Source organism: Dermochelys coriacea, chromosome 5 (assembly GCF_009764565.3).
Source record: "Dermochelys coriacea isolate rDerCor1 chromosome 5, rDerCor1.pri.v4, whole genome shotgun sequence".
In the NCBI taxonomy this organism is placed as follows: domain Eukaryota; kingdom Metazoa; phylum Chordata; order Testudines; family Dermochelyidae; genus Dermochelys; species Dermochelys coriacea.
Genome location: NC_050072.1, coordinates 126,180,764 through 126,194,946, shown reverse-complemented (window position 1 = coordinate 126,194,946; position 14,183 = coordinate 126,180,764). Strand labels below are relative to the sequence as shown.

Genomic DNA, 14,183 nt, shown 5'->3' with positions numbered 1-14,183 from the left:
GAACAGTGTGAGAGAGGCCAACCCAGCTGTATGTTTAGGGGGCAAAGCAGTTCCCACGGCTCCCAGACTGCACCCCGGGGATGACAACGCATCACAAGAGGTATGTCCTAAAGAGGTTTGCTATGCACATGGCAGCGCATACTTTGTCTGAAGGGTGGCAGCAACCAATACAGATGGAAGGGAAAGCTTGGGAGGAACCTTCTCAGTCATCTATGTCCAGGAGCTGCATCTCAGTCACTCCCTTTTCCTGGTTTTCCTCCTCCTCCTCCCCTAGCAGGAGAATCCCATCTGGGGAGCAAGGGCTTCCTGGCGAGCAGAGGCCCTAGCTCAGCCCTGCCAGCCAAAGAAAGCTCTGGGGAGCAGGAGCCATTTCAGACCAGTGTCTCTAGCCACTCACATCCTGCTCCACGCCAGGGGCAGAAGGAACCAGACATGCTAAGGGGGGCCTGAGCTCTGCCCCAGCTCCAGACCCTCCTAGCCTGGAACTTGGAGGACAAAGAGTCCGGCCGGCTCAGCCGTAGCTGTTTGCTCTATGGTTGGCTGAGCTCTAGGCCAGTGAGTGAAAGAGCCCCCATCCCCAGAGCGGACACAGAACATCCCCTCCATCCACCCAGTGGTGGGGAAAGGGAGGAGGCAATAAGGGGACCCACACTCAAGAGGGACTTGGGGGCAGATGAGGGAATGAGATTAACAAAGAGGCACTAGGCTCAGGCCACCTGCTGAACAGCTGTTGGATGGAAACTACTCGTGGCCACTCGTGACATGGATCAGACTGGAAGCAGTGACCTAGAAGACAGACACTCGAGGTCCCAGCCCAAGGCCCTGCAGCTGTCCTGTTCTGCCTCTTGAACACAGGCTGAAGAGGGGGTTTTAGCCAAAATGGTCTGGAAGGTTAGCTTCAGTTAAATACTCTACTACATTCCCTAATGCATCCCTGAGCAGGCATAACCGTGGCAGGGATACATGCTGGGGAGAGCTTCCAGAAGTCATTCTGCGCAGTGTGAATGGACAGCCCATGCAGTGCTGCGTCCCAGCACAGCCGAGAGATCCAGAATACGCCATCCTCTCACCTGCACGCTCCACCTGACAACCTTGTTCCCTACCGAACGGGTAGAGTTTTGCTGATGGCTCCCTTTCGAGTGTTGTGGGAGTAGTGGAGAGAGTGAAACCCAGAGAGCTAGAGCAGATTTTCCAGACAGAAAGGACACACTGTCTTTTCAAATAATACTTAATGGACAAGCTATAATAGTGTTAAATGACATCACATGGCTTACTGGTCCATTGCTGCACATTCCATGAGGCTTGGGAATATGGAGACAGAACAAATTCTGTTATGTTTTTATGCTGTATTAGTACTGTAAGTGGGAAATTTTAAGATAAGATTCCTCCCCTCAGGTTTAGGGCATTTAAAACTAGACAGGCCAAAGAGCTGGAAAAATGTACTGCAAGGAGCAGTTCTGCATTGCTAAGGGATGGAGAGATTTCTTCTGATCTTGATGGTAAAGTTTTTGGGATTCAGTCTGATAGGATATACCCCACATCAGAATGACCTCTTATGTCAAATGCTGGGTACGTTACACATTATGACATGACTAATCTAGTAAACAAATTCCTTTGAAGGCAGAATACATCCGTCGTTATTGTAATTTTATAGCACTCAACATACGTGCCAGGCGCTTTACAGACAGACAGACAGAGAAGGAGAGACAGGACGCAGACCCAAAGAGCTGGGCATATTTTTCTGCTGAAACTTTTTTTGGAGAAAAATACAGAAATGTTTTGCGAATGTGTGTCTGTTTCACCGATGTTTGTGTCAAATCCTCTCGGCCCCCCAAATTCTGAAAAATCAAAACATTTTGGTTTGAAATAACTTGGTTTTCAAATTTCCATCAATTTTATTAAAAACATTTGAAAATGCTGAAAATTCGAAATGAAGCATTTCGTTTCAAAGCAAATCAAACATTTAGTTTGACCCTAAATTCCTTTGTTTTTCAACTTTTTGATTCACCGAAAATCCCTAAACAACATTTTCATTTTCAGTTTGACGCAAAACAATTCTTCTCCCCCCACCCAAATTTTTCAGTGAACCAAAAAAATCCGTTAGTGGCCTATCACTATTAATAATCTCATGTTAGATATGACGCATCATGTTAGCAGCTAGGGAACATATAAGAAAGCTCAGGTGAGATTAAAGACGCTATAGGCCAGGCTGCTCACTGCATACAATGCTACTCCAGTAAGAGTGCCATAATCAGACCCTAAAATAGTTACAGAAATAGAACACAGCAAAGAGAAATAGAAACCAGTTGATACAGGGCCAAACCTGCCCACCCTCATTCCAGGCTGGGTAGCTCATTATTCCACACATAATCCTACTGATTACAGTGAGATGGATTGTGTCGCAAGGCACTACCCACCATGTAAATGTAGCAGCATCTGGTCCACAGTAAATAGCTTTAGGCTGCTTAAAAATGTAATGCATGTTACGTTCTAGAACATATGGAATTCATGTTCCCTGAAAGGAACAAAGGGAGGAGTCAGACCTGAGATCTCAGGCCTTCCGTAGCTTGCTGGAAACCAGTTTGTTCAGCACCCGACTAGTAAAGATCCTGTTCATGAAAATGTATTTACCTGGATATGCTATCCCGAGATCGACGGAGCCATCTTGCTACCATTTGTTCTATTCTACAGGCTTTGCGTGCTTGGAATAAGTTAGTCTCCAGATCTTCCATTTACCTGAAGAAGACAGAGGTTATTACAAACTTAGGGACATGGGAATCACCAGACTGGATCAGACCAGCGGTCCAGTGCCTGTCTTGGACAGAAGCCAGTACCAGATGCAAGGGGCAACAAACCTGCAGTAGACAGTTCGGGGATTACCTGCCCATACAGGGAGGTGTATACTTAGGCCCAGGCTGCTAGGGGAGCCCTGAAGCACGAGTGTCGACATCCCTTCTAAAATGTAGGGATGTTTCTTGTCAAGGCATTTCCATTGAATGGGCCAGAACCTGGGAACTGTTGCACAGGACCCGGGGTGGGGTCTTTTAGCCAGCAGCATGAGAATCAGGGGCATGGGCTGCACGTTTGGCCATATTCAGCACTGACCAAGTCACCCTGTATATAGTGTGTGCTACTAGCAGGAACAATTTGCACAAGGGTCTGTCTGAATGCAGGAAGCTTAGCCTAGCGCATCTCATGTGCACCCATTCTTGAGTCACGTATTCTGGGAGGCAGGATTTGGCCCGAGGCAGTTGCTAACTCCCATGGTTTTAATCACAAATCTCGTCTCCCCTGGATTCGTGTGAATACATGAGACTCTCAACTTTTATTTTGTTTTAAATTAAGTTTCTAGCCCTCATTGCAGAGAAAAACTAGAAAACACAAAGTCCCAGTGCCTCCAATACCAGAAGGTAACAATAAAAAGGACCCAGCCTTTATTTATTTATTTATTTTTTTAAAAGCTCATGATTTTGGGAGATCCCAACTCACTTTCCAAATGCTTGGGGTTGATAATACTGCTCATGTATTTTTAAACAGAGGTATTATGCAGTCTATGCTCAAAATGTGACCTACTTTATAATGGAGGGACACATGGAAAGAGATCAATTACTTTGAATAAACCCACAAATTGGTGCCGTAGATCAGTGGTTTTCAACCCTTTTTTCATTTGCAGTTCCCTAAAAGATTTCGAATGGAGGTGTGAACCCCTTGGGAAATCTTAGGCATAGTCTGTGGACCCCCAGGGGTCCACTGGCCACAGGTTGAAAACTGCCAGATAAAACATACAGTGTTACCAACAGAAAGAGTTAATACATCTAGAACTTCCTACCATTCTATCCCCTGCACCTTGTGTGAATGTTATTAGTACAGTTATTGGGTGCCACCTGCGGCACTAGCACCTCATTACTGAAACTGATTCTGCCTAGTCACTACTGATTCCAGAGAAGATTTAGACAATCATGATGTGCAAAAGAGCATCATTATTTCAGAGCACTGAAGCAGCACTAATGTCCTAGTTCTGGAAGAGCGCTCCCCCATCTCTGTAGCAATGACTCCACATTATTACAATTTTAGGTACCTGCAAATCCACATTCTAAATGTTAAGTTCAGCCAACGCTCCTGTGAGCTGCAGAAATATGTAGGTCCAACCTGACAACAGCTTTAACAGTTGATATTCAAAGTAATCCCGATACATAGGCAGCAACACTGGGGAGGATGAGCCCACCTGGCCAAGGGGTTCAGGGGAACACCCTTCTGGTTATTCTTCATTGTTGGCTGGGTTTTTGCCTTTGATCACCTGATTGTGCTGGTCATTACCCCATCAACTTCAGCTAGTGCTAAGAAGAACGGAGTCATTCTTCAGGCTGGAGGAATGTTTCTGGCTGGATGAGGAGGTTCCAGATATCTTGGGGAGAGGAATGTCCACTGCAGAGAGCAGCCACATGCCTTGTCTGTGACAGAATTGTGTCTCATTTTAAATATATATACTGGCTGGGTAGCCACAGGAATTCTACAGAGATTAACAGCTAAACAAGGAACTGGACTGGCAAGCTCATTCACACTGGGAGGAATGGTATTAAAACTGGTGGCTGAAAACTAAATGCTACCCTAATAATTAATTGTACCAAGGTCTGCTAATTCTTGAACTACTGAACTGCGTTTGGTTAAATTAATCTCTCTTAATGACTGAAGTTGAACCTCATTGTAGAGAAGGGGCATGGTCTCCCTTTGAGATTCACAGGGAGGGACCACCACCCGGCCCCTGGTGGGCGGAACCAGGAAGGCCACACCCACCCTGCCAGAAGCAGAGGGGCGGGACAGGAATAAGAAGTACAAAAGGCAGGCCTGGCAGCTCAGTTGTGCTGGAGCTGCAGAGGGAGACGGACACTTCTCCACTGCTGCCGGAGTGGGATGCTGAGGATGACCTCTGAGGACTTGCCTGAGCTTCCAGAGAGTCCTGCCATTCCAGACACCGAGGAGCTGCTGGGACTACCACTGGTGGTGTACGCCGGGGAGATGGAGGATGACCCTCGGATCCTGGTACCTCCCAAGGGGAGGGGAGGAAGTGGCCCAGGGACAGCCGACTACTCTGGCTGTGTTGCGGCTGGATCCCTGCTGACCCAGTGGCAGAATGCTCCGCCACCGGTAGGGCTCTGGGCTGGCACTTGGAGGAGTGGCATGGGCCCAGGTCCCCCTACCACTCCATCCCCGGGCGTGGCAGTCTCCCCACCTTAGGTCAGGAGGCCTGTGTTAATCTACCGTCCATCAGAGCTAGGACGCTAGATCCTGTACAGCGCTGCCCTGCCTGAGGGCTGGAGCTTGGTGCCCTGCTATGCCTAGGATCTAGGATCTGTGCCCTAGACTATTCACTGCTCTACCCTGCCTGAAGGCCAGAGCCCACTAGCCTATTGGGTGCTCTGCCTTGCCTGAGGGCCTGAGCTCCTAGATTATTTACTGCCCTCCCTGCTTGAGGGCCAGAGACCTCTAGACTGTTTGGGGCTCTACCCTGCTCGAGGGCTTGTGCCCCAGAGACTGCTTATTGCCCAACCCAGCTCAGAGGGCCTGGGCGCCAAAGATAGCTAATCCCCACCCCCTTTTCCAGATTGCCTTTTGTGGAACAAGACAGCGAGGGGTTGTGGCCTCCCTCCAAGACTGACAGGGAGGGACAGCCACGCATTCTTACTCTCCTCCAAAACATTCTAGTCAAATCACTGAACATTGGTATTCTGGGTGCAGAAGCTTTTGAACAAGAACGACTAACCTCTAACCCTCTAGATTTCATTACCCCGTGTCTCTGGGCAAACACTTTACGTTAAGATCTTTTATGATCTTAATAGTTTATGGCAGTATTGAAAAATGGTCATGAGGGCCCAGGATACAACCTAGCCATGCAGCTGTATCATTTTACTGTACAACTACAATAAATTGCATCAACAGCCAGACTGCATTAGCAATTTCAAGCAATAAAAGAATAATCCATTCATATATATTTTTGTTTGAAGAACTGGTGCCTTGAAGATTGATTTTGCTATGGTCCTAGAAAGGGTCAGGGGGACTGTGCTCCAATTCTTAACAAATCAGTTCTCTGGAGTTTTCTTTTTGATGATGTTGAGATTTTGGTGTAGAAAAACAAGACTTCCAGAAAGCTGCCTGCACACAAATTATTCTTATTTGTCAGTTATTTAAGCAATATTTATATACATTATTATAATTTCTTCCAGGTTTCAGAGTAGCAGCCGTGTTAGTCTGTATTCGCAAAAAGAAAAGGAGTACTTGTGGCACCTTAGAGACTAACAAATTTATTAGAGCATAAGCTTTCGTGAGCTACAGCTCGTGAGCTGTAGCTCACGAAAGCTTATGCTCTAATAAATTTGTTAGTCTCTAAGGTGCCACAAGTACTCCTTTTTCTTTTTGCATAATTTCTTCCAAGAGCTTCGGTTCCCATCTCTAGAGTAGGACTACATACCACAGATGCTTTTTCGGCTCCATTTACTATAACTTCATTTACATCCTTTGAAGGTTCTGGTCAGCTATATGATTACATCAAAATGGCTACTTTCTTAACAGATCTATTCTCTTGTCTATTCAGAGTTACAGAGGCTGATTTTTACAGGCAGAGATAAGTTTTTTTTTTTTTAGTCCAGTTAGCCCTGCAGATCTAATTAGCTATAAGAGCAGGAGCTAGATGAATTTTGTAAATGACTTATTAGCCAGAACTTCAGCTACAAAATCTCTGTCTAGTGATGAGACAGAAAGGACTCAGCTTGACTTTCAGATCCCAAGTTGAATTTGCAAGTCTACAGTTACCACAACGTCCATAGTCAGTTAATTTACAGGTAAAAATGCATTTTTTAAGAGAAATCCAGCATACCACTATGCCATGTTTAGAAGACTTTTCACACACTAGAAGATCAGAAAAAGTTGTAGGCTACCACTGAATCCACAAAAATAAAAGGGGACACCACAAAGATATTTTAATCTAAAAAGCCGAAGACTGGTATTAAGCTATAGAAAGAAAACCAGACTATAGCTGTTGCATCCACCTGTTGTCTCATTTTATACTCAGATTGTAAGCCCTTGTGGGGTGGGGCCATCTTTTTGTTCTGTCTGTACAGCTCCTAGCGCAATAGGGTCCTGCTCCGTGACTGGGGCACCTAGGGGTTATGCAATACAAATAATAAATAATAATATTTAGCATCACTCCAGCTACAGAAGAGATGTATGAAACCATGCAAATTCAGCCGGTTTTAGACCTAAACATGAAATCCATAGAGGTTTAGTGAATCTGGGGCTGACCCAGGACCCCTCCCAACAGAACCCCTCCCCCGCACCAGACCAAAGCTCTCCCCATCACTTTTAGCTCAAGTTTTCTTCTGGGGAGAGGGGCCAGGCTCAGTGGTCTGCTTTGGCTTCTCTTCAGCCCTCAGGGAGCAGCTGTGTAAACTATTTAACTTCCTGCTCCATTCAGGGTGGACAGAAGGAAATGCGTAGAATCCATTCCCCAGTAGATCCTTGGTGTAGAGTGACAATATTTCCCAAAGGGAAAACAGGACACTACATGGGCCTAGCCTGAGGGCTCCCCCCTGCCCAACACGGGGCTGGCCGAAGCAGTCCGCCCAAGCCCTGCTCCCATTCCCCGCATGGGCTGGCCTGAGCTGCCCTCCCAAGCCCTGCTTGCCTCCCAGATACGAGGCTGGAGTTGGCATCACTGCTCACTTGAGCTCTGTCTGCCCTTCGCCTGAGCCGTGCCTCCCACCCTGCATAGGGCTGGCATTGCCGCTCAACCTCCTCTTTGACAAAATGGGCATTTGCCCCGTTTGCTCTTTCCAACTTGATCAGTTGGCAAGAGCAAATGGGACAAATGCCCACTTTTGCCAGAAAAGGCTGCACGGCTGGGACAGGGGTTAAAAAGGGACTGTCCCAGCCAAAACAGGATGTATGGTCACCCTACCTCAGTGAAGCCTCTAGGTCTGCTTGACTTTCTGATAAAATTCCAGATCCTGCAGTTCCTCCAGTCATGTTGTTACAGCATCTGTCTCTGAAAGATAGCCAAGAATCCTCTAGAGGAACAGGGCATTCCTTATGCAGCCACCTTTATGATGCAGACACCTTGGAAACAAACTAGGACTGATGGGATGGACGCTTATGAACTTTCCAAAAGGAAAGAGGAGAAATTTCAGCTCAAACAGGAACTTGAAAAGAAAACAAGGCTGCAGTGCTATGCCAGAGCAGGTTAATGGATGCTTACGGTGCCCTGCAGGTGGGTATTTAAGAAAACCACTTGCCTAGGGAGCAGTTCAAAACAAGGATGCAGTGCTGTTGATTACGGCACATGGTGCGTCAGTTCTCTGCATACAGAGAGTTAATTCCCTTTCAACATGAATACTTTATGCTTCCTGTCGGCCCACTCCCAGCCCGCAAACTTCCTGCATGTTACCTTGCGAGATAGACACACTACTGCAAGAGCCACTTTCCCGGCATGTCGCTTTGCCCACATTGCCCTTCTCTGTCCATCACATCCCACGCAAACTTCTCGCCTTCTTAGCCTGTCCCCACCCGACGGATCATCTCTCACGCACTGCCGAGATGTCGACTCCTGACTCTGACAAGCCCACGATGTCTGGTCCATTGCCTGCTTGTTACATATTCCAACGAACACCTTTGCGCTTTCTCTCATGCTGATCCTTACACTAGGGAGGATCTTTTGTGAGCCCCTCCAAAGCCACCTCATTGTCCCTTTCACACCTCTCCTTAAAACCCCCCTCTTCCACAATGCCTCACAACACTTAACAGTCAGGCTGCTGGCGTGCTGAGAACAGACCGACCAGTGGTGGCTCGATAGTTCCTTATGCTGTCCCATCTGTCTGTATCCATCAGTGGTCTCTTGTCGGCTCTTTGGGGCAGGGGCTGTCTGTGTTCTGTGTCTGTACAGTGCCTAGCACAATGGGGCCCGATTTAGGATGGAGTCTCCTGGGTGCTATCGCAAACAAACAAGTAAGGATAATAATATGGTAAGTTCTGCAAATGCGTGTTTAGCTCCGACGGCCCCATTTCTAGCTTTCCTGGGACACACAGGTCTGAACCCATACTGTAATAGAAGCAGCAGAGAAAACAGCCTTTTTGAAACCTGTCTAATGCATGCGATAGTTCAGCTAATGGGAACAAGGTTATATTCCTAAATTCCACTCCTGATGGATGCACAGTTCATTTTACAGCAGTCAGAAAAGCTTAACATGAACCCAACGGCAAATTAAAAAAAAAAATCTTAAATCTCATGATTTTTAAGATGGTGTTCAAAAATCACGAGTTGGGAGAGTGGCAGTATTGTAGGGATTCCTGCCTCTAGTCCAACAACATGGGGCTGCAGGATTCCCGCGTGCCCTCTCCGAGGAGGCTACTTGAAAAAACCCTAGGTTTCTCCTTCCTTAATTATGAAAGTTACCTTACACCACCAAGAAACAGGGTGCAGAAGACGCTCCACCCGATGGAGACAGCAGCCTGAAATGTGGATTCTCATGGTGTCACGGACAGAGAACACACAACACATGGCTCTGTGATACTTACAAACCAAACTGCTGCCCGCATCCCAGCAGTCACATGGGCCAGCATGTGCCACAGAACTGCTCATACCACTGCGCTCTAAGGGGGACCCAACCTGGAAGAGTGAGCCCCACCCTACCGCACCCCCCTGCTCTGCAGCAACCAGGGAGGTCTGGGGGGCACAGAGATCTGACGAGCATGCTGCAGCCAGAGGGGACGGGGAGGGGTTTCACGTCCATCCTTGACTAGTGGGTGCCCAGGTGTGAAGGAAGGAGCCCCCCGCCCCAAGAGATGGGTAGGGAGGAGGCGGGGAGAATGGACTTCCTCCTGGTTGGAGCACCCAGCTGTCAGCTCAGATTCTGAAGGCTTGTATAATTCCATCCATGACACTGAAAGAGACTTAACTGGGGGACAGTGGGAGACAGACAGATACCCAGGCCAGTAGGGCCCTCAGGGGAATTGTGAGGCGGGTCTAGCGGGGTGAAGGGATCGAAGCAGGCGGAGAGGAGGCTGGAGAGTATCCCTGTATGCCAGGCTCACCTCTGAGCTCTGCTCACTCTCCAGGCACAGGGGGCCATGTGCCCACTCCAGACTAGTGGGGACAGCTCACCGTCTGCACCCCCGCTTTCCCTTGATTGCACCAGTGCTAGCCCCTAGTGCAGATGTGGTTTGCATCAGTGCAGCACAATGTGCACTGGTGCAGCTTCTCCGGGATGTTAACCAGGGTCAGACACATGGGTGACAGTCAGGTTTACACTGGGGTTTGCACAGAGGCACCGATCTCTGTGGCTGAACTCCCAGTAACACCAGGCGTGGCCACGATGGGCAGTTTGAGCTGGTCTCCCCTGCTTAAGGCTTGAAGTTGAAGGGTAGATAGGAAGGTAGGGCCAGATTGCTTCTGATTGCCAGAACCCGGGAGTGGACGACAAGAGATGGATCGCACTCGATAATTGACTGTTCTGTTTCTTCCCCTTTAAGCATTTGGCACTGGCGGAAGACAAGACTCTGGGCTAGATGGACCATTGGCCTGGCCCAGTATGGCCGTTCTTATTGCGTCCTGCCTCTTAAGGGGGTGCCCAAAAGATGAGGAGAGACCCCAGCACAGGGGCCAGCCACACGATGACTCACCAGGACTGGTCCTAGGCAGCACTGCTACCAACCGCAAAGGAGTCCGGGTCATAGCCCCAATCCTCCTCCACGCCAGGCTGCAGAACGGGCTGGCTGCAGCGGGAGTGTAATAGGCACCTGGAGCCCTGTGCAGATACGCGAGCCCTGCCAGAACAACATGGTCTAGCCATGCCTGCAGGTATTCCCTCCCAGAGCGCACACACAGATACTGCACACAATAGAGCAGGCTTTCTTTTCTTTGTTGGGCCTGTAGTAGGTAACTTCTGGGTACTCTTCTGGCTCTGTCGGTCTGTTTCTTCACTTCAGCAGGTGGGTATTGTAGTTGCAAGAACGCTTGATAGAGATCTTAGGTTTCAGAGTAGCAGCCGTGTTAGTCTGTATTCGCAAAAAGAAAAGGAGTACTTGTGGCACCTTAGAGACTAACAAATTTATTAGAGCATAAGCTTTCGTGAGCTACAGCTCACTTCATCGGATGCATTTGGTGGAAAAAACCCCAAATGCATCCGATGACGTGAGCTGTAGCTCACGAAAGCTTATGCTCTAATAAATTTGTTAGTCTCTAAGGTGCCACAAGTACTCCTTTTCTTTTTGATAGAGATCTTGTAGGTGTTTGTCTCTGTCTGAGAGGTTGGAGCAAATGCGGTTGTATTGTAGAAAAATTTTGTATCCATTCTGACTTCTTCTGAACATTTGATTTGCTAGGAAATGTTGATTTAGTTTTGTTTTGTTTTTGCTCCAATCGGGAAAATACATTTTGAAATGTCAGAATTTCCCACTGGATGGAAATTGTGTGTCTCAGCCAGCTTTGTGCACAACCACAAGGGCTAGATGCAATTTTTAAAAGAGCTTGGATTCTGCACCAGTCTTTGCTTGCCAGTGGCAAGTGAGGGAGGGGAATTTCCAAGCCCTGGCTTACAGTGTATTTTCTACTGCATGATGGAATTCTTTGATTCATTCTCGATATTCCTGAGAACTAGAAAATAGAACTGCTCTCTTTTGAGAAAAGGAGGACTTGTGGCACCTTAGAGACTAACAAATTTATTTGAGCATAAGCTTTCATGGGCTACAGCTCACTTCATCGGATGCATGTAGTGGAAAATACAGTGGGGAGATTTTATGTACACAGAGAACATGAAACAATGGGTGTTACCATACACAGTGTAACAAGAGTGATCCGGTAACGTGAGCTATTACCAGCAGGAGAGCGGGGGGGAGGGGGAAAGAGGGGCTGAAACCTTTTGTAGTGATAATCAAGGTGGGCCATTTCTAGCAGTGGACAAGAACATGTGAGGAACAGTGTGTGTGTGGGGGGGGGGTGGAATAAACATGGGGAAATAGTTTTACTTTATGTAATGACCCATCCACTCCCAGTCTCTATTCAAGCCTAAGTTAATTGTATCCAGTTTGCAAATTAATTCCAATTCAGCAGTCTCTCGTTGGAGTCTGTTTCTGAAGTTTTTTTGTTGAAGAATTGCCACTTTTAGGTCTGTAATAGAGTGACCAGAGAGATTGAAGTGTTCTCCGACTGGTTTTTGAATGTTATAATTCTTGACGTCTGATTTGTGTCCATTTATTCTTTTATGTAGAGTCTGTCCAGTTTGACCAATGTACATGGCAGAGGGGCATTGCTGGCACATGATGGCATATATCACATTGGTAGATGCGCAGGTGAATGAGCCTCTGTTAGCGTGGCTGATGTGATTAGGCCCTATGATGGTGTCCCCTGAATAGATATGTGGGCACAGTTGGCAACAGGCTTTGTTGCAAGGATAGGTTCCTGGGTTAGTGTTTTTGGTGTGTGGTTGCTGGTGAGTATTTGCTTCAGGTTGGGAGGCTGTCGGTAAGCAAGGACTGGCCTGTCTCCCAAGATCTGTGCGAGTGATGGGTCATCCTTCAGGATAGGTTGTAGATCCAGACAATCCTGCGGTCAGGGTACCTCCCCCTCCCCCCGTTCCTCACATGTTCTTGTCAACTGCTGGAAATGGCCCACCTTGATTATCACTACAAAAGGTTCCCCCCCTCCTGCTGGTAATAGTTCACCTTACCCGATCACTCATTACAGTGTGTATGGTAACACCCATTGTTTCATGTTCTCTGTGTATATAAAATCTCCCCACTGTATTTTCCACTACATGCATCCGATGAAGTGATCTCTAGCCCTTGAAAGCTTATGCTCAAATAAATTTGTTAGTCTCTAAGGTGCCACAAGTACTCCTTTTCTTTTTGTGGATACAGACTAACACGGCTGCTACTCTGAAACCTCTCTTGAGAGTTTGTCACATGTCTTTGATCTGTGTTTGTACAGTGCTACCACAATGGGGTCTTGCTCCATGACTGGGGCTCCTTTGCAATAGGATATACAAATACTAAGTATTTAAATAAGTCCAAGTTAATTGCAGGCTTCCTGTTGCTCCTATAGACTTCAGGCATTAAAATTTATGCACACACCTAGCTTAACGCACATGGGTAAAGTAAAGTACGTGTGTGTTTGCAGGCTCACTGCCACAGATTTTTTGAAGCCAATGACTTGGAATGACATACGGAGACAGAATGACGCCCGACGCTTCAGCAACATATTTTCTGGAGAATGGGAGGAAGGAATGAAATACAGAAGGATTCTGGGAGATGTCGTGCAGCTTGTGACTCTGAAGATTCCTTAGTCACATCTAGCTTGTGTCAGATGGAACTGCAGGGTGAGATTTTGTCGTCATGTATGGCTGCAGTGAAGTGAGATTCTTTCCACATGTGCAGTAGACAAGGGGTTTGAATAAGTCTGGGGAGTATTTTGCACTGTGTTTTATTTCTTGAAACACTTTGCAACGTATAAATTTAAGGTCAGCAGTTGCTTCTCAATTAGGACCCTATCTGGCCCATTGTTACAGGATCAAGCCAATAGTAGCTAAAGGAGGGAGATGGCCTGGTGGATAGAGCTCTCGACTGCCACTCCAGAGAGCTGGCCTCTGATCCTGGCTCTGCTACTGGCCTCCCGCAAGTCACTTCTCACATGCCTCAGTTTCCCCATCAGTAAAATGGGGATAATGACACCAACCTCCTTCGTGAGGCATTTTGACAGGTGCTGAGGAAAGATGCTAGCGTAGATGTAGGATTATTAGAAGTGTTTGAAGTTGAATGAATACAAACTTTCCATTCCCTTTTAGGAGTCCTTGGAGTTGGATTTATTTTCTAGCACTGAGATGTTCAAAGCTGACTAGGGGATTTGGACATACACCAGGGAATTGTGTCTACATCCCAGAATGAGCTGTCAGACTGCCACCTACAATTCCAAGCTCTCTTTCCCCACAGTAGAATTTGTTCACACCCAAGGCAACTTTGAATTTTTCCATTTCCATCCTGTAAGCTTCATGTTCTTTACTTTAGTTACAGATGCTCTTGAGGCTATTCAGCTTTCTGCGTTCTCTTGGAGAGAGTGCTGAGGGGCTGGTCCAGTTCTCGTTGAAGTCAACGGGCTTTTTGCCATTGACTTCAATGGAAAGAGGAGCCAGCTCCAAGTTTGT

At 47.2% G+C, this 14,183-nt stretch overlaps 1 protein-coding gene across 8 annotated transcripts in view; it reads right to left on the bottom strand.

Moving 5' to 3' along the window:
- FRMPD1 (FERM and PDZ domain containing 1) overlaps nucleotides 1–14,183 on the bottom strand; it is a 63,055-nt gene that overhangs the window by 28,681 nt on the left and 20,191 nt on the right. For 7 of the 8 annotated variants that reach the window (XM_038403785.2, XM_038403793.2, XM_038403784.2 and 4 more), the window contains one exon: nucleotides 2,632–2,736. In XM_038403785.2, the coding sequence (XP_038259713.1) occupies nucleotides 2,632–2,732 (101 nt within the window). In that variant the 5' untranslated portion in view covers nucleotides 2,733–2,736. Of the gene's footprint in view, nucleotides 1–2,631; nucleotides 2,737–13,112; nucleotides 13,117–14,183 lie in introns of all 8 variants that reach the window. The other variant, XM_043514842.1, reaches the window with a different exon arrangement.